A 23599-nucleotide genomic window follows, 5' to 3' on the forward strand; every position below is an offset into this window, starting at 1 on the left:
AAATTATATATACACTGAACAACTAGAGAGAATGCATGTTTTGACCACATGTCATCTTCCCGAAATCTTGCCCTCCTTCCACTGTATTTTGACTACTCTTTTCTAAATGTGCAATTTGGTGTTTGTTTTTTTTTAATTTGCAACACAAATTGATTCTGATTATGCGAAGTGTAAATAATTCTTATTCAAAGTGTATCTTCTAACTTGTAAAACAAAAAATGCTGAACTATCAGACATTGTGAAAGGAAAGAATCAGTAGGGTTTTTCTCAATCTATTGCTTCCAGTTTTGTTAGTCTTTGAGTCCTCTGTTCAAGGATAAAACTATCGCAAGAAATGGTAGCTGTAGCACGGCTGACTTTACCTCTCTGTCCGCTGAAAGATGCTTGTTGTTCTATATCTTTCAAATGGAAATCAACTCATGGCTGGCCATCCAATGGATTTTCAGACGTTGTAAAGTCACGTGGAAGAGTGCCCATCTTTCTTCCACAGAGCAGGTGATGAGCTCCAATTGTGTACCTTTGGGTTGGCAGCACAGTTTTTTACCGTTAAGCCACCAGAGCTCTCCAAGAGGTAATTAGACGACCACATTTGATAGTTCTATCAAGGTTGTATGCAGGAAGAAGGTAGTGTTCCCATTGGAAAATAAAACAAGAGAGTAGAGAAATGAATGTTCAACTACTTGTGCTGACCATGAGAAGAGACCTCTCAGATTTCCGATTATGGCATTGGAGTTGGATGAGGGGTCCAGTCGCTGTGCTCTGACACATATCTTTAGCTCAGACACTACAATGCTCGTGGGCTGCCCATGGCAGTGACCGAGGAAGTGGACTTGTCCTGGGAGGTACGAGACCATTCTGAGTGGCGGATGGGTACCTCAACTAGAGGACTCCGTGAAAGCCTTTTTGAGTCTCCTCAGAATGACACTGAAGTCTAAGATACTTTTCATTCTTATTTTTCTCTTTCTCCCTTTCTTTCACCTACCCTTAGACCTATATCATGATCTTCGCCGCTCAGAGGTCTTAGAATAACACACCATCCATGCGTTAACACTCACAAGTCGTATTAAAGAGCATCTTCATAAATAATTCCTTGACAATGTCCGGCCTCGGTCCTCTCTAGCTTTCTCCCACATGCTACAACCCTTTCCCTGCTGTACTTCTGCTTTTAGTAATAGCACTTCCAGCCTTATAATAAACTATATTATTAACTTATTAATGAAGTTTACAACTTGGTTTTCTTCCTCAAGTGGAATAGAAATTCTTTTACAGCAAAGACTAGAGATCTACTTCTGTTTTGTTCACGGATATAGTCAAGCATTTAGAACAATGCCTCCTATCACAGTCAATAGGTAGTGATTGAATAAATAAATAGTTTTGTGTCTAGTTGTCTGCAAAGCAACCCTCACATAATTTCTTCTTCCTAAACTTTCTTAGCCCAGACTTGCCAGTCACAGTCTCCAGAGGCTCCGAGCCGTGCCCATTTCCCGCAGCCATCCTGCTGAGTGGCACTGACAACTATGCCTTTTCCTCTGCAGAGGCCACAGATTTCTCCAAGTGAAGACTTGTGAAATAAGAGCGTTAACATGAGCCAAAGCCACTCATTTAGAGGAAGTTCTTTCTTACTGAACAGCAAGTTGGAAGAAACCTAAAAACTGTATTTCTCAAAGTCAGGTCTCGGGGGAGTAAGTTTGTGCCAATTGCCTTGCTCACAGAAAGCACTGCCTTCCAAGTAGCAATCAGGAAGCCAAACCTGTCTGATCAGGCATTTTCCTGTTCACCAGAAGCAGTTGTCTATCATATGATCTGGCCGTCTTGCCCCTGAGGAATCTTGTCAAGACAGAGTCAGGGCTCAGTCCTTGATTGGGCTCAGTTCTCTTTGTTATTTCTGTTCTTGGAAGAGATTGACTCCCAGGGGGTATCGCTAGGGGTGCAGCTCCGAGCTGTCAGGATACACTCATCTCTATTTCTGAAGCTTCCTACGAGAGCAAGAGATAAGTACACATGGGCAGATGGGGACAGATAAAGCCTTAGTGAAGCAGGTCAGATTATAGTGCAGAAAACATTTAACAATTTAGACAACTAAGAACATACAGTCCTAAAGCGTGTATAAGTTCATTCTCTTTGCTTGACATGAACACCAAAACGGCATCAGTTTTCAGATCCCGTTGTCTCCTAGGACATGCAAATTTAAGTTTATGTTGACTGCATGGCAATGGGGTTTCTTTTCATTTGTTTGTTTTATTCTAATGTGACAAGTTTCTAGGTGACGCAGCTAACATGGTTGGCTGCTAATTGAACAACTGGAGGTTCTAATTTAATTAGAAGTGTCTCAGAAATGTAGAACAAACAAAAATGTTTTAGACAAAGTACAGCCAGGGTGCTCCTTGGAGCCAAGGATGCTGAAACTTCGTCTCACAAGAGAGGCTAGTCCTTGGGGAAAACCGATCTTGGCTATAAGCCTTATAGTTTTATGCCAATTTCTTCTCCTGGCAAGCAGTTGGTTGTTATTGTTATATACTATTGAGTCACAACCCACTCATAGCTAACCCCGTGTAGCAGGTTTTACAGTTTGTAAGTCATTCAGGAGGAAATTGCCCCTCTTTCTTCCATGGAGCAAATGGTGGATTTGAACCATGTGTCTCTGTATTGACAGCACAACTTCTTACTACTAAGCCATATAGATACTTAGTAAATGACAATCATGATTCAATCCTTGATGTGCAATATGTTTTTGAAGCTATCTTTATCACTGAGTTGTCCTCTGTTGTGCTGGTTCCTCCATTAAGCCTTTCCTAATCAATTTGTCCTTTATTATATATCGAAAATTGTTTTAATTGTAGCTAAGAGTTATTTGTGTTTATTATATGAACCTGTTTGGTTTTCTTAAATCATAAAAAAATCCTGGATTTGTTGAGCAAGTATGTTTGAAGTATTGACTAAAACATGTCTTGGGGTTATGTTTTTATTTAGCTTTTTCAAATTCCTCTTCTTCCTGATCATTAAGGATTTCTGTTGAGAGAATAGAAGTATTTAAGAGAAAGGAACTTGAAACAAAATAGAAAAGGGAAGGGACCCTTGGCATATTTTAGTCAGTTACGCATCGCTTGTTCTGATACTCTGAATTCTTTTTCCTTCTTTCTTCTTCCTCCAGCTATTCTGACTTTTACTAAGGAACTTTTTCTCAAAGTTTGAGCTATTGAGACAGATCTTTCATGTATAAAATGTATCTCCACTGAAATATGTCTTCATTATACATCTTGTCCTAGTTTTGGACATTTTACGTCATTTATTCAAAATCTTCAGAGTTGCTAGAACACGACCGTATATTCCTTCATGATTATTGTAGGAAAACTAGAGATAAATGAGGGGGAATGAACTATAATATAACAGTACACCATTATTAATAGTTTGTATATATTTTTTTCCAGTCTTTTTCTACACAGAAAAAAGTGGAGCTACTTTGCTTTTGAAGCACCACATTTTTTTCATTAAACGTTGAGATAGAAGTGTCCTCAGTTTCTAACGTTCCTTTCATCTCCTGTCAACTCTACACTAGTATACAAGGTGCCAGGGACATAGTGCCCTTTACGTTGGCTCCTGAGTATCCCGTGACATTCAGGGAAAGGATGACCCAACATAGATTCAGAAGGGACTGAAGAAAGACTTGCAGCAGGGATAGGCTACCCTGGAGATAGATGATCCCTAACAAAAATGTGTGTTCACTCTTGTGTAGTGAAGCTTTTACTGGGTAGTCAACAAAAAAGCATCTCAAAATCCTTTAGTACAACATATGCACGAAGAAGAACTCGGAGGGACAGTGGTGTAGCTTGTTTCTTCTGTCTCCTCTTTTTAAATACAGCATTTCCACTAGTTTACCTCTTCAAACCCCTCGCTTCCACCTTTCCCTTTTTCAGTATCTTTAAAATAGGCCTTCTATATGGATGAGCCCAGAATTTTATGGTCCTGATTTTGCCCAAGCACTGGAAAGCCACTGGGTGTTTTCAGTCAGGAAGCTGTACTTTCAAAGTGCACTGGAAGCGGAATAGGAAAAACATGAAAGGCAGGAGGAAGCACGATATTCAAGAGCAGGTGAGATGACTCACGCCAGACAAGGTAGCAGCAAATGAAATAAAAATGGGAGAGTCCGAGGGAGCTGTGTGGGAGAGAATGGGGTCTCCCATCACTGCCACACTCTCTGCTTCAAATACAAGTGTTCCTTCATCTGAATGTCGTTAGTTGTCTTTTCCTTTACATTGCACCTCAGATTTTCCTTCAAATGTACCTCTTTTCCCAAGCTGAACCCTTTATATTATCTCAACCAATTTCTAAAACCCAACAACCATGTCACTGTAGCAAGTAGCACTGAAAACAGTGGTTCTACAGAACAAGATTCATCAAACATAATGGCCTGAATGAGAAGCACCTGGAAATAGTTAAGTCACATGCTATTGCTCTGCGAGCCTGGTGATAAGAAGCTGCCCTGCAATACCAGAGGCACACGGTTTGAATCCACCAGCTGATCCGCTGGAGAAGGATGGGAAACCTCCTCCCATGTGATTAACTGCCTCTAAAATTCCAAAAACACACTGGAAGGTCATCTATGGGTTGGTTCAGACTCAATGGTAAAACAACAACGTATTTAGAATATACATGGTCATCATACTTTCAAAACAGAAAGATTGCATATTTGTAGCTTGATAAGAAAATCAGATGTGCAAAATGTCCACATCCTGTTTTCTGGTGGTGTGTATCAAGGAGGGGGACTTAATTTCAATCACTGTTGAAAAGTCATTGAAGAAAATGTCAGCTCACTCACAATTCAGTTTTCCTTTCTAACTGGACTCGGATGATGTTGGTTAAGTTTGAAACTGATAGTGTGATGGATCGACAGCATCTGTGAAGCTTATTCTGAAGTGCTGCCCGGACCTGCCGTCTCCTCACAATTGCCAGTGTGTGTGAGTCCATTATTCAAGGTCATTGTGCCCACCAAACACCTCGCTCAAGGGGGTGCCCGTTTTCCCTTACTATCTCTGTGCTTTACCAAACGTGGTTCTCTCCAACAACTGATCTTCGACTGGGTGCTAAACTAGTGCTAGTTTCAAGTTACTATCAAATAATAGTTTTTGGTGGTATGTGGAAAACATCTAAGTCCTCTTACAATTAAAAACATTGCAAGTCAAATAATTCCACATCATTATTTCCTAGACAAAAAAGCAAGAAAGAAAAACCAACCTCGAGACTTTCCAACAGCTTAAGCTCTATGTAACTATTCATTCAATTCTAAAAATACGTTTGACCATATAGGCTATAAGCCTTGTTTTCTCCCCATCAATGCATTTATTCCATGAAAATTAAGGTGCTGTTAACAGGACTCCTGGCAGAGCCTCCTCTGTTTGGTCCTCCTCGACCCCACATGGCAATTAGCGCTGCTATATACAGTCGGAGTTAATTTGTCGTCAGGTTCCTGCCCTCCACCCCTACTTCCTGAGTTCCGCATGCTGCTTTTGAAGAATACTTTTTCAACATCTTTGTATGTGAGATGGAAGCGAAGGTCTTTTTTTTTTCCCCCCTTTCACCTGTACTGTAAGAGAATGGAGCGCTGCATTGCCCTTCATCCGAAAGAAGTTGTGTCATCTTCACTGTCCCCGAGAGGAGAGGAAGCAGCTGGCTCCTGAAGACTAGCCTTCAGTTACTACAGTCATTCAAAATTAAAGACGCTGTCAGCGAGCCAGGCTTGAGGACTTGGCAAGGGATGCAAGTTTGGAAAGTAGAGGAAGGAAGGAGGAGAAGAAGACTGGGTGTCAAGACTCCTGAGAAATACAGGCTGAGACTGTGGATCTGATCGGCACCTGATGGTCTTTATCTCACTCCTCCCCACCGCTGTCACACTGGGAAGTGCCCTAAGTCATTGTCATGAAACGGCTCGTGTGCAGACATCTGACAAATGGTCAAAAGAGGAAGGAAAGAAAATGAAAAGGAGCGAACAGGCTTGTCTGTATGTCCCTGACATTCACTCCCTAACAAACCATTTTTTAATCCCCTTATCCACTTAACTCGTGCCAGCTTATTATCTGCCTTAACTTCAGTGTTGTTGTTGTATACCTTCTGGTCAGCGCCCGCCCATAGCTGGCCGTCCAGCAGGTTTTCAGAGGCTGTAAGTGATTGCCCATCTTTCTCCTGCAGAGCAGCTGGTGGATTGGAACCACGTACCTTTGGATTAACAACACTTCCACTTCCTTACCACTAACCCACTAGAGCTCTCTAAGCTTGACTTCAGGGGAACCGATGTTAATGGTGTAAAATTGAATTTACACAATAACTGGGAAAACAGAGTGATCTTTCTGCTCCCCGAAAACATGCTATGAAATGACGACTGTGTGTCCAGAGCTGGTTAGAGGACTAGGTCATGTTCACAGTCGTCCTCTGACTTTCATGGCGTTTTTCTCTTTCAATACTTTGATGCTGCTGTGTACAACAAGTTCAGTGGAGGCAATAGTGTAGAATAGGTAAGTAGTAGGTAAGAGGGATTTTCAGGTTCGTTAGCAGCTTCTGTTCTGATTTGGGCGATGTGTTACAATGTGATTGATAAGATACTTTAAAAGGTGCTTAAAAATCCCATGGTCAGCCATCCCACTATTATTTCATAACGTTGTTCTAAGGCCTGAGGGATCATTTAGCCTGATGGTCTCCCTTTTCCACTTCTGCTAGCAACAGTGTGAGTGAAAAGGGTCCCAACTTGGCAGTAGATACCATGCCAAGTCAGAGAATGTGGGATGATAGAGATAGCAGTGAAGAGCTGGCATGCAGCACTGTTATGACGGTTCCCCTTTAATCAAAGGCAACAGAGATGATGTATTCTTGCAACTTTTTGGGAGGTTAATTTGTTCTCCAATAGACTGGAGGATGTGAGAATGCTGTGAATGAGGGGACTGACTTCAGTGTTCCTTTGTCCATTGACCTGCCCTTGGTCACAGGGGTTGTTGAGCCATGGTTGGTCTTCTGGATTCTTCTGATGGAATATTGAAGTGGGATCCCCATGACTTAGGGGTCACAGGCATGGACATTGAGGCAGATGAATGAAAAAAAGCCTTGGTCTCTGTCAAATAAAAAGAAGGACACCATGATTCTGAAATAATCAGAATGGTGAGGGGGAACACGGAGTATGCTCTAAGTCTCTCTTATACAGGACAGTGTTTGTGTACCATCAACTTGGAACCAACTAATAGCTGAGCCTCCAGCAAGTTTTCAGAGGCATTAAATCACAAAAGAGGAGATTGTGATCCTTCGAACGGGGAGCAGCTGGTGGATTTGAATCATGGACCTTTGGACTGGCAGTGTAATTCCTTATCACTAAGCCATGGAGGGAACTCTGGTGACTTAGTGATAAGAAGCTGCTCTGCAACCCAAAACACATACAATTTGAATCTACCAGCTGCTCCAGGAAATGTTGTTGTTGTTGTTATGTGCCGTCGAGTCGCCTGCAACTCATAGCGACCCTATGTACAACAGCCCTAAACTCCACTCTGTCCTGCGCCAATCGCACTGCCTCTGACACTCCCATCCCAATTATCCCAGTCACTGAATCAATCCACCTCATAGAGGGCCTTCCTCTCCTGCGCTGTCCCTCCACCCTCCCAAGCATGATGTCCCTCTCTAAGGACCGGTCTCTCCTCACAACATGTCCAAAGTATGTTAGACGGAGCCTCAGAATCCTTGCCTCCAAGGAGCCACCCGGTTTAACCCTTTCCAGGACAAATCTGTTTGTTTTCCTAGCAGTCCATGGTATTCTCAATACTCTTCTCCAGCACCACAGCTCAAAGGCATCAATTCTCCTTCTATCCTCCTTGGTCATTGTCCAACTCTCTGATGCATAACAAGTGATTGCAAAGACTATGGCCTGTATCAGATGCACCTTAGTTTCCAAAGAGATACCATTGCTCTTCAGCACTTTGGAGAGGTCCCTAACAGCAGACTTTCCCATGGCAATGCGCCTTTTAATTTCCTGGCTGCTGGTGCCAAGGCTGTTGACTATGGAGCCAAGCAAACTAAAGCTGTGAACAATCTCAATCTCTTCACCATCCATCCTGATGCTGCCAATTGGTCCAGTGGTGAGAATCTTTGTCTTCTTGACATTGAGCCTCAGTCCATATTGTAGGCTATAGGATGGTCACTTCCCTCCTGTGTGATTTACTGCCTCTGGAAACCCACTGGAGGGTCAGCTACCAGAAGCTACAACAAGCCACCAGGACTACGTAATACCTACATACACATATACATACATCTATTCCCTGTTATTCAGTCACAATCTTATAAAATGCAGCAGCAACTTTTAGAAGCTATCACTTTTAATCTACAGTAGCCAACAGCACGAATCAGCTGCTTTCTTTGGTGCTCAGGTGAAGGAGGATTTGAAGATACTTGGCCTCAGCGATCACTTAAACCGTGATGGGAATTACAAGCCATCTAATGCAGTGTATCCAAAACTAAGCAAAATACCAACAATATTTTTCTTATTTTTGGCTTGCATTTTGACTTCAAAATAAACTCCCAAATAAGTTAATATTCATAACACTGAAGTTTTGTTTGGTTTTTCATTAGAAGAAAATGAAAAGTCATTGTGTGTGAATGGATAAGAGTTTTGTTATTAAGCAACAACAACTTTGCTCTCCTTTTCAAATATTTCTGCCCAGGAATGCCTGGTAGTAGGAAATCTAAAAAATATTTGTTTCCTCTAATTATAAACACTAAATAGAAGTCATATTTCTTGATTCTTTGTCATATGCATATATGTTTTTTGTTAAACTTTGAGTCTATATATTTAGTGATGCTTTTGATTCAGAATGAAATTGAATTTCACTATTAGTTTTTAGAATGTTATGTACCATGGAGTTGGAACTGACTCAAAGCTGACCTCCAGCAGATTTTCAGAGGCAGTAAATCAAATGGGAGGAGATTGCCCATATTTCTCTCATGGAGCAGCCAGAGGATTTGAACCACTTGCTTTTAAGTTGGTAGCACAACTCCTTACCACAAGGCCAAAATATGTTCTTTAAATATTATTTATATGCTGCAGTGTAAATATAGCCTATGAATTAGGGTTTGATGACCTTTAAAACCAGAGCTCTCCTAGCATCATGCAGAAAAGTTGACACGCACCTACACACTATCCTGATTTCTCACACCATTGGATAGTTCTCAAAAATTATTCCTAGGGAGCTCTGGTGGCCTAGTAGCAAGAAGCTACACTGCAAACCTAGAGAGTTGTGTGGTTTGAATCCACCAGACGCTCTGCTGGAAAAGGAGGGCCAATCTCCTCCTGTACCAGTCAGATCCGATTTGATGGTGTACACACACACACACACACACACACACAAAATAATAATAATAGTAAAAATTGTTCCTTTGCCTACTTTTTGTATTTTATTATTATTATTATTTTGTGTGTCTGTGTGTGTGTACCATCAAATCAGATCTGACTGGTACAGGAGGAGAGAGCATCTGGTGGATTCAAACTGTGTACTTCTGGGATTGCAGTGCAGCTTCTTGCCACTAGGCCACCAGAGCTCCCCATCTTTTGCCTACTTTTTTGTTTACATTAGTGAATTCATTTGCCTGTACTTATTTGTGTGTGACTAATTTTACTTAACATTTCATTTATAAGATTCATGCCCTTAGTTACAAGTAATTGTACATCAGTCATTCACATTGCTGTATAATGTTGCATTTGACACGTAAATCTTGGTACTACCAAACACATTTTAAAGATAGAAGACGGTTTCTCAAGTCTTGATGATGGTAAGGTATAGAATATTTGTTTGTTTTTGGGTTGTTGTGTTTGTTTGTTTTTTCCATCCACAATCGAGTATCAGCTGATTGGATATGCTGGAGTGAGCTAACAGTGAGCTGTGGGTTGGACGTTTCTTGGTTTACAGTCAAGCAGCACCCGGTGGACATGCCTTGTATTTGAAAGGTGGTAGGGCCCTTGGGATTTGGGGATGAACGTTCTTCTAAGTGGTACAGCAGTGGTCTGTCTCTTTGCTGTACTGAGGTAACTTGGGGTGGCTGTGATGTTGAGCACTGTACCACAGATGTGTCAAATGCCATAATGGTTACCCACTGAGACAGTACTTGGTGGAGCTCCCAGACTGATTCAGGTTTGGAAGCAGGAGCCACATCCACTTCCTAAACCACGTCCCTCTGGAAACTATGAATATAGTGAAATGATGATAATTTATAGGACAGGGTTCAGGTCTTGTTCATAGGGTCACTATGAGTCGTACTTGATTCGAGGGCATTTAACAACAACAACATACTAATATGAGACCATTCAGAAAGATATAAAGAGTTCAAATATCTATACATCCTTCTCCAAACTTGGTATTTTTAAATCTTTTTAATTTAGTCATTTTGATGAAATATCATCATTTTTTCTCTCTATCATTAATATCTAAAATTACTAAATAAACATCTAGCAAACTTCTGATAAAGACATTTATCTCTGCGATATGATAGAGCAACATCTCATAAAGTGGATTGCTTCAACGCAAACAGTGTCAATAAATACAGTTAGAATGATGCAAGCAGAAATGGATCAACACAGTGTGAGTTATTTTAAGAAAATTAAAACATTGCATTATTTTCAGAGAAAGCATTTCTTTGGTAATAAGTAAACGTGTGTAAGTTAGAAGTTTGTGGAATCTGAAAGTGGGCGTTTTTGAAACAAGACTTTGGGATGGGTTGTCGGATAAAAGAGAACAGTTATGATTTTTTCTCACTGTACTAATGATTTGGATTTTGTTAGAAAAACACAAAGAAGTGGTTGACTTGTATTTCTGTTATCATTTCAGGGTCTCCATTTTGGTGCCTCTTAGACATTGTTCCTATAAAGAACGAGAAAGGCGATGTGGTCCTTTTCCTGGCCTCATTCAAAGATATAACAGATACAAAAGTGAAGATCACTCCGGAAGAGAAAAAAGAAGGTTTGTACTGTTTTCACAAAACATTGACAGATGGAGTAACATGTTGAAATTATTTACGCAAAAATATGAGGAGGCAAAAAAAAAGGCCTTTTAATAACAGCAACTGATAAATATTCATGTGTCAGCTGTCAAGATTTAGCGATGACGTGTGTCTATCCTAAAATCACAAAGACTCACATGCAGTTATGTTCTCGTCTTTGCTAGAAACACTTATTTGACAGGAGTCAGAAGTTCAGATTCCTTTACAAATAGAAGGAGGATGGAAAAACAATTTATCAGATTGTATTGATTCCCATCACCTAGTTTTATAATGGAAAAAGAAAAGCATCTATATCAATAAGTGAAGTTAAACTGACGTGGTTAGAATTCTCTCTTAGTTCCATCTCAAATGCTGAAGCTAAGAGCGAATTAATGCAAAAGTTGTTTTTATACTCAGAATTTGTTTCAGAATGGAATGAGGTGGTGCAGTCCTAAAGCATTTACTGCTTACTGAAACAGCTAACATTTAAACCAGCCCTAAACTCTGCTCTGTCCTGTGCCAGTCGCACTGTCTCTGACACACCCATCCCTATTACCCCAGTCACTGAATCAATCCACCCCCATCCCAAACTGCTCAGCAGGGGGAAGGTGGCAGTTTGCTTCTGTAAAGGAACTTAATAGCCTTCAAAACCCTATGGGGCACTTCCGCGCGATCCTGTAGGGTCTCTGTGAGTCAGAATTGATCTGATAGCAATGGGTTTGGTGTACTTGGAATGGATTATTACATCCTACAGTTTTTAGTATAGTCAGCCTTTTCAGTTGCTTGCTATGCATCTGAGAGTGGGACGATGAATAAGAATGACAGAAGAAATGATGCCTTTGAGCTGTGGTGTTGGAGAAGAGTACAGAATATTCCATGGACTGACAAAAGAACAGACAGGTCTTGGAGACGGTGTGGCCAGCTTGCTCCTGGAGGCAGAGATGATGACCTTCGTCTCATGTACTGTGGGAAGGTTGCTAGAAGAGGCTATTCCTTGGAGAAGGACATCTTGCTTGGAAAGGTGGAGAGTCAGATAAGGAGAGGAAGACCCCCAGCCCGATGGACCGGCACCATGCTGGCAGTGAAGGGCTCGATGACAGATGGTGAGGATGGCACAGGATAGGACAGGGTTCAGATGTGTTGTCTGCAGGGTCACCATAAGTCACTCTAGACTTGATGACACCTAAAAACAACATCATCAACACTTTGAGTATACAGCAAACCAACTCCCTACCATTGAGTTGACTCCAACTTTTAAAGACTCTGAAGACCCCACAGAGTCACCAAGGCTGGATTGTTTATGGAAGCCAACAGTCTGACCTTCCTCTCGTGGAGCTAGCCGGGGGATTCGAATTGCTGGCCTATTGCTAGCAGCTAATACCTTAACCACAGTGTTACCAGAACTCCTTTTTTGTAGAGAGTAGTAACTATATATTACAAAGGCAAATTAATGTATGTCCTGTGCTTTTTAGTACAGAGTTGTTGTTGTTGATGTTGTTGTTATGTGCCATCAAGTCAGCAAACCCACAGCTGGCCCTCTGTGTTTCTCAGCGGCAGTAAATTGCACAGGAGGAGAATGCCCATCCTTCTCCCACAGAGAAGCTGCTGGATTCGAACTGAATGCCTTTGGGATTGTAGTGCAGCTTCTTACTACTAGGCCACCTGAGCTCCTTAGTACATGCTGTTGTTGTTGTTATGTGCCATCGAGTTGCTTGCGACTCTATAGCGACCCTATGTACAACAGCCCTAAACTCTGCTCAGTCCTGTGTTAGTCGCACTGTCTCTGACACTCCCATCCCAATTATCCCAGTCACTGAATCAATCCACCTCATAGAGGGCCTTCCCTTTCTCGCTGTCCCTCCACCCTCCCAAGCATGATGTCCCTCTCTAAGGACCGGTCTCTCCTTACAACATGTCCAAAGTATGTTAGATGGAGCCTCAGAATCCTTGCCTCCAAGGAGATGCCCTGTTTAGTAATATACTAATTTCATCCACGACTAAGTAAACCTCTAAATGATCATCAAAATATTATTTTTAGTCTTTATATTTTATGCTTATTGTGAATACTTACACCTGATTAGGAAATTCTTCTGTATTAAATTCTTTTGAAGAAACGCTGGCAGTTAAAGCGTTGATCTGCTGATGGTTAGGTGCACAGCGGCTCCGCGTGGACAGGGTGAAGCCGATTGCTTCCATGAAGACTTCCAGCTTTGAAAACGTCATGAGACGATGCCACTCTGTCCCGTGTGGTCCCTGTGAGTCAAAGGTCAACTCAAGGGCATTGGGAAGTGGACTGAGTTCTTTTTTGGAATCCTTGTTTGATGCAAATGATTAACACATTTGGCTGCTGACCAGCCATTGGAGGTCGCTTCCTCTCAGAGGCTCCTTCGAAGCTGTAGAATCCCACCTCCAACCTTTCACTTATCAGCCCAGTGTGATAACTGCTTGTGGCAGCCACAACCCCCAAGTTCTTTATTATAAAACTGTCCATTTGCCGTTTTATCCCTTCTCCTCTGGGGAATCCACTCTTGAACTCCCGTTCTTGTTGAAAAGATGGGGGCTTGAAATGACAACAGAAATGAACCACCACCACCCTTTGGTGTCCCACCTCTTCTGTGTCATTTATTAAAATGCTTGCAAATGTGTGACGGTTTCCCATGTATTTGCATAAGCATGATGGCATAGTTTACATATCCAGGGAGAAGAAACCTCACGGTAAGTTACCTGGACATGAGCCCAAGGCTTACACTTGCCCAGTCACAGAGGATCTTGGAAATCAGAAGGGTGACTTTTGTTTTCTTTATACTCTTTTACTGGATAGTGTAGGGATACAGAAGGAGCCTTTGAACATATTTCGACATGATGATACATGTATTTCTAGTATATGCACTCACATACAGGTACAGGTAGATAGAAATCTGAAACAATCCTTAGTAAGAAAGATAAAGCATTCTCGAGCTCCAAAGGAGAATAAAGCTCTGAAGCTCTGTCTTACATACTTTGGGCATGTTGCTAGGAGGGACCAGTCCTTGGAGAAGGACATCAAGGAAGGGTGGAGGGTCAACACAAAAGAGGAAGATTTTAGGTGAAATGGATTGACACAGTGACTGTGGCAATGTGGTCAGATGTGTCTGAGAAAGTGAAGTTAGCTCAGGACAGGGCAGGGCAGGGTTAATAAATCTGAATTCTTTGTGGGGGGGAAGAAAGAAAGAAAAAATACTGAAAATATTTCTGAATTTTTTGGGAAAAAGAAAAAATCTTGAAAAAAATTCTTTAAAAAAAGAAAAAAAATGAGGAAAATACTGAATAGAGGCATAACAAAAGCCATTCATCTGTGTCTCAAGTCTCCCCTTTCTGTGGATGGGACAGAAGGAAGGGAATCTCACCTTTGCAGGACTGTCCAGGACAAAGGGGGTAAGGTGTGCTCCCTCATTGGAGTTTGAGAGATCTCAATTAAAAATATTGCTTTCCCACCCAAGTCCTGAACCAGATGACAAAGAATAGGGCATGCAATGCAGTTGATGATCTTACTTTTACAGTTGACAATTACACTTATTTCTGATAAAAATGATAGAGAAGAAAGTGGCATATGCCCAGGGACTGATGAGTTCCTTCAAGTCACCTCCAGCCACAGTCAGACTTCCTGATGGTAGGTAGGTGGGATTCTCCCATGTGTGACTTAACTGCACTAAAACAGAGTTGTTGTTGTTGTTGTTGTTGTTGTTGTTATTGTTATTATTATTGTTTTGTGCCATTGAGTTCAACAATAGCTCTGAACCCTGCCCTATCCTGAGCCAACCCCACTGTCTCAGACACATCTGACCACATTGCCACAGTCACTGTGTCAATCCATGTCATCTCGAATCTTCCTCTTTTGCGCTGACCCTCCACCCTTCCATGTGTGATGTCCTTCTCCAAGGACAGGTCCCTCCTGACAACATGCCCAAAGTATGTGAGATGGAGCTTCAGAATCCTTGCCTCCAAGGAGCAGCATAGCTTAACCCTCTCTCTCCAAGATGAACCTGCTTGTTCTGCTAGTGGTCTGTTCTACTTAGAGTAGGAGTCCCCAAAGGGGAGAACAAAGAAGGGGGTGCTCTATCGATGCTCATGTCTCCTCAGTCAGAGTCAATCAGATGAAAATCCTCCTGGGGGTTCAGTGGTTGAACCCTGCTATTTCTCCAGCAACTCTTTAAGTGAAAGATCTCATGATTTACAACCATAAAAATTACAACCAAGAAACTGCTATGGGCCAGTTACATTCTGTCATAGGTCTCTCTGTAAGTCAGAAATCATCTCTGGCCACTTACTCCCACCAGAGGACCAGCGATAATTATAGTCACCCAAAGCTCGGTCATAAAAATCACATTTCAACTTGATTTATATTTAAACTGAACTCAATAATGGTCACACTTTGTTTGTTATAAAGGCTGTGGTAAGATATAAAGAATATAAAAATATCAACAATGAAGACTTATCTATATTTATGGTATGCAAAATATTATTTAGAATGTTTTAGACACTTAGTAGGACGACTGTAAGGATTTTTAGACTTTGTTGTTAGTTGTCCCCTCCGGCAGGTTTTCAGAGGCAGTAAATCATATGGAAGGAGATTGCCCCTGTTTCTCCCACAGAGCCTCTGGTGGTTTCAAACTGCATGCCTTTGGGTTGACAGCACAACTACTTACCATGAGACCACCAGAGCTCCCCTCTCTTGAAAAAGACCTCATTGCCTTCAGAGCTGCCAGTCCACTGAGTTCCCGCCTTTCTCTCCCTGAGCCACTGGTGGACCCAACTGCGGGGGTGGCATTTAGGTTAACAGCACAACATCTGTGGACTATACACATGTCGTTTGTACCACAGAGCTATGTCTCTGTATTTCCTATGAGGCATTGTGCTTAATAGACACTGGCTTAATAATCACTGATTTATTACATTGTGCATAATAGACACTGGCTTAATAACTGATTCATTTTATTAAAGATGTCTCATATATATGACATTGTTTAGCTGCTTTAAAAAATTTTTAAAGATTATTTTAAAAATTCCTCTCCTCTGTACTTCATGTATGTATCTTAATCTCTCAACTTCCCCGCCAAATCTCTTGGGAAGAGATGGCCCGTCTTTCTCCTGTGGAGTTGCTGGCGGATTCAAATCCCTGGAAGAGCGTGGCCCTTGTGTTAGCCCGTCCACCCTCTACAGGCCACACACACAGAGCTTCCTTCACAAGAGAGACCTCGAATCTCTGTTGCTGTCATTTATCTATTTGATAATTCTCTGCTGTCAGGTCAGTGCTGACTCCAGTGACTCTCCAACAGGAGGCTGGTGGGCAGAACTTCTACTGCGAGATAAACTGGGGAAATTTGGGGTGGTTTTGTTCAGTTGATCCCCCTGTATCTGGAAGAGTGAACTTTCCATTCAAGTTAGTGTTTTTCAGCAGTAGAATAACTTTGTAGGAGTCACTATCAAGAAGTTTTTCAAATCTTCGGTGAGACTCCCCAACATTTCATGAATTTTAAATATAAGTACTTGACATATTTTATAGAAGAATCAAATTATTGAAGAGTAATGATGTCCGTCTGAGGACTAAGGTGCATCTGATTCAGGCCATAGTCTTTGTGATCTCTTACTATGCTTCTGAGAGCAGGACAGTGAATAAGGACGACAGAAGAATAATTGATACCTTTGAGCTGTGGTGTTGGAGAAGAACACTGAACATCCCATGGACGGCCAAGAAAACAGATCTGTCTTGGAGATGGTGGAGCCGGAGTGCTCTTTCAAGGCACAGATGATGAGGCTTCACTTCACATGCTTTGGGCACGTTGCTAGGAGGGGCTATTCCTTGGAGAAGGACATGATGCTTGGAAGGGTAGAAGGTGTGCAAAGGAAAGGAAGACCCTTGACCAGGTGGATTGACACAGTGACTGCTGCAATGGGCTCTAGGGTGTCAGGAGGTATGAGGATGACACAGGATAGATCAGGGTTCAGAACTGTTGTTCGTAGGGTCGCTATGAGTTGTACTTGACTCAGCGACACATAAGAACAACAAAAACATAGGGGAGTGATTTGGCACCCAGACACTGTGGATGTTTTATTGGGTAAACCTGTACTGAAATGTTTCTGTAACGATTTCAGTCTCTTAAAATTATCTGGTGACTCAATTTCAGTGTCTCTGCTATAACATACACATTTTCTTGTCCTGAGAGAAGAGAGTGTACAGATAGTTAAGAGACTGCCGCTTTATATGGAGAGTGGAATGTACACGCAGGAATTAGCATTTAAGATGTGAACCATTCCCGCAAGATGAGAACCACGCTGGGCATATATTAACTCGAGAGCTGCGAAGCTGACTGACTGTATGGATGAGAAACATTGAAAGTTGTAAACGGTCCTGTGAGCACGTTAGTTTGTGCTCTTGTAATTAGTTTTTTCTCATAATGGTGATCGTCTGCTTCTGGATTCTGTGAAGACGGAATCCTTTCCTTCACTGTGAAGCCAGGACACAGGCGCACGTCTGCCACATGGAAGATTTCTCGAGTAACACCACGTGATGCAGAGCTGGCTCTTTGCTGTCAATCAGTATGTTGGTTTTGTTTTTTTTTTAATCATTCTGAATCAACACCAAAGAGGAGAGAAATATATTGACGTGAGTTTTTGAACTCAGAGCCTGAGCAGTAACCTTAAAATTAGAGGCTATACGTGAAATCATAAGTTGTTGTTGTTATGTGCCATCAAGTTGCCTGCGAGGGTCAAATAAAGTAGCAAAAAAGAAATTACCGGTATTGAAAAGGTAAAGTGCAACTTCTCTGTGAGTTACAAATAAGGAAAATGAAGTGATTTTATATTAATTATTAATGGACGATTATAAGTATATGCACCCAGAATTCAAACTCATTGACAGCAAGTTGGAACCAACACATAGCTGACCCTCCAGCAGGTTTTCAGAGTCTGTAAAACTTACAGGAGGAGTTTATTCAACTTTCTCCCTCAGGCTGGTGGGATTGAAATGTCTACTTTCGAGTTGGCAATAAACTCCCTAGTAACTAGACTTTCTCCAAAACTCAGACTCATTGTATATCAGTGTGTAAGAATGATGCATGGTGGTGCAGGGTCCCTATGACTGGTCGTTGACTTAACAACTTGTAACAACAATAAAGAATTTTAATCAGTCATTGACATCCCCCCCCCAAAAAAATACTCAAGTCAGTGGTTTTTAAGGATCAGCATTCCTGAACGTTGAATCAACAGATAAATAAAATCTTAACTACTTTCAAATTGTTTTCCTGTCAAACATTCTTCTAGGTGGGATAGCACTGGTCTGTGCGTTGCTGTACAGAGGTAACTCGTGGTTGCTGTGATGCTGAAGACTGTGACACTGATGTGCCAATCGTGGTAATGGGCACCCATGGTGGACAGTGTTGGCTGGAGCTTCCTGACTAAATCAAGCCTGGAAGCAGAAGCGGCATTCACTTCCAAAATTGGCTTACCTCTGGAAACTCTATGTACGAACAGTGCTCAGGCTGTTCGTTCATAGGCTCGCTATGAGTCGTCTACGACTCGACGGCATTAAACAACAACAACTTTCAGGTTATACATAAAGAATATAATCTTGATATGGAAACCAGACAAAGACAGCTTAAATACATAAAAAATGTGGGTATCATTCATAAAAAAATGTCAGTAAAGTGACTTACAGTGAATAAAATTGGCAGGGAAAGGTGTGTACAGGCGTCATGTGAGTGTGGCGAAACAAGGAGGTTAGCACTTAAATGACTGTAATTCGTGAGACACTGAATTATAGGAAGACCTTCAATGGGGTGAAGTGGTGCCTTCAGGGAAAAAGACAGGGATCAGGATGCGTGATTAATTTCAAAAGTGCTACAACTTCCTCTACATGTTGATCTGTTTGCTTCTAACTCAGTGAAGTAAGTATCAGCTCCTTTGTTGAGCTTTGTTTTTTCACACACCTGCACTGGAATTCTCTAGTTGGATTAACAACAACAGCAACGCTCTGTGAGGGTGTCTGCACCTATGGAGACTTCTTAAGTTTTAGCAATTTAAAGGTCAAGATAGTCAGGATTGGGAATGTTTAAAATATCTTTGACAAATAGGGTTTTACTGAGTTATTTCTTTATGAAGGTCTTGAGGAAAGATTTAGGGCAAGATGTGAAATTGTCCTTGACTTTGATTTTAGTATGTTAGGCACTGCGGTTAGAGTAAAGGAGTGTTGGTGGTGCAGTGGTTAAAGAAGTCTGCTACTGAACAAAAAGTTGGCAGTTTGAACCTTTTGTCTTCTCTGAGGGGGGAAGAGGAGGCTGCTGTTGTAAAGATGGACAGCCTTGAGCACCCTCTGAGCTTTTCTAGTCTGTTCTACGAGGTTACATGAATTGGAACATCTTGATGACAGGGTAATTTTATCATTTGTATTTTACCTAGTCATCTTTATGTCTCTTCAATTGTTGTTTTGTTAAGTGTCCTCAAGTCGTAGATGATCCATAGCGACCCTATGGATGAAAGACCCGAACACTGGTATAACTTTCATCATTTTTCCAAGTTCATAGGGTTTCCGGAGGCAAGTTATTTCAGAAGTGGGTGCCACTCCTGCTTCCAAGCTTATTTTAATTTGGAAACTTCATCTAACACTGTCTACCATTGTCACCATTATCACATTTGACACATCAGTGTCACAGTGTTTAGTATCACAGCAACCACGAGTTACCTCGGTGCAGCAAGTAAACAGACAAGTGTTATACCACTTAGAGTAATGTTTGACCAAAACCAATTAAAACCAGGCCTAAGGGTCACAGATTAAAATCACCCACCTTTGGCTTGGTAGAATCACTTTCTAGCCACTAGGCCCACAGAGCTCTGTCTATGTTGTTGTTAAGTGCCGTAAAGTTGTAGACAACGCACGGAGACCTTATGAATGAAAGAGGGTGTGTGTGTGTGTGTGTGTGGTGGTTTAGTGGTAAGGAATTTCACTACCAACCCAAAGGGACACAATTGAAATCCACCAGTTGCTCCTCAGGATACACATGGCCAGTCTCCTCCCATGTGATTTATTGCCTCTGAAAACCTATTGGAGGGTCAGTCATCTTTGAGTTGATTCTGACTCAGTGGTTCATCACAATAATAGCAATATATTAGTGTCTTAGCTCTTCTGAGATTCATTTAATGATGTTCTACCCTTTACCCTTGTTCTTATTTTGAACCGTCGAGTCAGAACTGACTCGTAAGATGATATTGCTCATCCTTTCCCCACAGAACAGCTGGTGGATTTGAACCACATGCCTTTGGATTTGCAGCACAGCACTTACCAGTAGGCTACCATCGATCCCTTTACTCCTAGTTAAAAAATAAATAAATAAAATAAACAGACAAACAAAGAAAACCTTGCCTGGTCATCTTTTTTTATGCTATTTTTTCCCTGTGCATAGAATTAATGTCTAACATTTGGTGTTAGAGAGTGATCTGTTGTCCTAGTGGATAGAAAGTGATGCTACCAAGCTAGGTCTGTTTTTCATTGCTTTTGTTCAAACATTCCTCTAGGTCATATAGCCCTGGTGTGTCCGCTTGCCGTACAGTGGTAACTCGTGGTTGCTGTGATGCTGAACACTGTGACACTGATGTGCCAATGTGATAATGGTCACCCATAGTGGAGAGTGTTTAGTGGAACTCCCCAATTAAAATAAGCTTGGAAGCAGGAGTGGCATCCACTTCTGTAATAGTTTGCCTCTGGAAACTCTGTGAACATGGAGAAACAATGAAAGTTATACAAGTGTGGAGGACTTTTGTTCATAGGATCACTATGAGTCACTTATGACTTGATGTCACTTAACAACAATGACAACAACAACAACAACATTTGGTATATGCCAGGTATCAGATAAGTTTCCAATCTGGTATTTGTTTGTTTGTTTAATAAAACCCTCATAAAGGCCAAGATTCTAACCCCAACTTTTATTGTAGTCTCTCTAATTCCAGATATATTGATTCCAAACATAAATTTTATATCTTCACATAATCCTTACGGTGGCTTTGCTTTGTTTAACCAATATCTGATCAATAATTTCCACATTATAAGACCCCTATTCCATGGACGGACAAAAAAACAAATAGATATGCCTTGGAGAAAGTGCAGCCAGAGCGCTTCTTGGAGGCAAGATGATAAAGTTTGTCTTTGAACTTGGACATGAGGCTAGGCGAGGCTATTCTTGGAGAGGGATATTATCCTTGGAAAAATAGGGGATCAGCAAAGAAGAGGAAGACCCCCCCAATGAGATGGATTGACATGGTAACTTTAGCAATAGGCTCGGGTGTTTTAAAGATGATGAAGATGGCACAGAATAGGCCAGAGTTCACATTGGCTGTTCATACGGTCTCTATGAGTCATACTCGACTTGGTAGTACCTAACAACAGTATTATAGTACAAAAGAACACTGCATTACATTGTAATTAACATCATAAACTGTCAAGTTCTATTCAGTGTAAGGATAGTATGTGGTCATTAATACAAAACTAGGAAAATACATAAAATATTAAGAAACTAAAGAAACAGCCATTTTGCCATCTATCCTTTCATAGAGAGAGGTCCAGCCCTTTGAAAATGTAACTTTCTGATGAACTTATCATTACTATTTACCCTCAAAACATTCAAGAAACACATCACACTTTCCAAAGAAACTCATCTATCATGCATAGGTGCATTTCCATCTATTTCTTTTATCCCCCCTATGTTAATTTCATATGTATTTGCTAAAATAGTAAAAACATCCTATAATAACCCTTACTTCTTGCAAGTTACTGTGTAAAAATGACTATCTTCGCATTGAAGCTAAAGTTCATTTTACCTTTTATCATTTATCAAGCGAGGATCCTTTAAGAAACAAATATCAAGTAGCCTGCTATCAATAAGGTACTTTCACTTACCAATTATCCCATTACATTTTCTGGGAGAAAGAACTTTGATTGCTTCAGAGCCATTAGGAACCATCTAAATCTCTTCTGAATAAGCTTCAAGTTCTTCTCTTTGATATTAAGATTCTTTCTATCTCCCATCCTTTAATCATAGTTACCACTTCTCTTTAAGCCCTCTTGAAGTTCATGCTACTCTTCCTGAGTCTAGAACAGTAGGTAATAATGTGTATTATGTGTGTAGAGTTCAATGGAATGATAGCTTATAAGTGTCTGCATCTTATGTATCTGCCCAGCAAGATGACTATTTAAAATAAGTATGTCTGTCATTCAAGCTATGAGCTACCATGGTCCTTGAGATAATGTCTGTGCTTAAATTTTTATCCAGTCACTGTTACCATCTAATCATTACAAAACCATTAATACCTGCATCTATAGGGAGATAAGACTGATCATTTTTGACTGTGCATTTCTGAAGAATAAACTACATTTCAAGATGCATGTTTCCTTTCTCATCGCTTTACTCTGTATAGATAGAATCAGACACTGTAGGTGGTGAATTTTTCTATTTCCATTAGAAATTTACATCAACATGGATTTAATAACAAATCACCACTAAAGTGCAAATGAAGATGTTTACTAAAAGACAGAAGATAAAATACAATAGCAACAGAAGTTTAGAGGCTTAAAAGTAAAGTGGATGTATGTGAACTGAACCGATGAGAAAGTTATATGCCATTCAGCAGAGAGAGAAGTCGAGAAATAACATAAAGCACTAAAAACTCGTTAACTGGTACTGGTGAAAGCAAAAATGAAGGTACAGCTAAAACCAGAAGGGCATTTGAAATTAGTTTTAAGAATCAGCTTGATTTGACGGTACACACAAAAAAATTTAAGAAAGAATCAGATATACAGATATATTTGCTTCATGTGTGCAGTCCGGCCACAAGCCAATGCAGGTTGATTTTTGTAGGACACAGAATTACTGGGATGAACATCTCCGTGGAAAAACAAGAACACAAAATTGATACGGTATTCAGTTCTAATAGACTCAGAAAATAATCTGTGATAATATGCTTGTTCAGGGAAATGGTCCATTTTTATCGTGTGTGTGTGTGTGCGCGCGTGCGCGCGTACAAGTTCACCACCAGCGCTGTTGTTGTTTGATGCTGTTAAGTCGAGTATGACTCATAGTGACCCTATGAATAAAAGATCTGAACCCTGTTCTGTCCTGCACCATCCTCACCCTTCCTGACACACAAGAGCCCATTGCAGCGGTCACCTGTCAGTCTATGTAGTTGAGGGTCTTCCTCTCCTTCACTGACCAGCCACCCTTCCCAGCAGGATGTCCTTATCCAACAAATAGCCCCTCTTAGCAAAGTGCCCAAAGTATGTGAGGTGAAACCTCATCATTCTTGCCTCCAAAGAGCACTCTGGCTGCACCCTGTCCAAGACATAGCTATTTGATCTCTTGGCCATCCATGGGAATGTTCAGTGCTCTTCTCCCGCACCACAGCTCAAAGGTGTCAGTTCTTCTTCTGTCATTTTTATTCACTGTCCAGCTCTCAGATGCTTGCATAGCAAATGATCGGAAGCACTACAGCCTCAATCATACACACCTTAGTCCTCAAACTGACATCATTACTCATCAATAATTTGGAAAGGTCCCTAACTACAGATTTTCCCAGT

General features: G+C 41.1%; 1 protein-coding gene across 1 annotated transcript in view; it reads left to right on the plus strand.

Annotated features, from left to right (window-relative positions):
* Positions 1-23599, plus strand: part of KCNH8 (potassium voltage-gated channel, subfamily H (eag-related), member 8) — a 427975-nt gene that overhangs the window by 204561 nt on the left and 199815 nt on the right. The window contains exon 3 of the mRNA XM_006883339.1: positions 10848-10979. Coding sequence (XP_006883401.1) covers positions 10848-10979 — 132 coding nt within the window. The remainder of the gene's footprint in view (positions 1-10847; positions 10980-23599) is intronic.

Source organism: Elephantulus edwardii, unplaced genomic scaffold (genome assembly GCF_000299155.1).
Source record: "Elephantulus edwardii isolate Elephantulus edwardi_28Jun2011 unplaced genomic scaffold, EleEdw1.0 scaffold00027, whole genome shotgun sequence".
NCBI classification, from domain to species: Eukaryota; Metazoa; Chordata; class Mammalia; order Macroscelidea; family Macroscelididae; genus Elephantulus; species Elephantulus edwardii.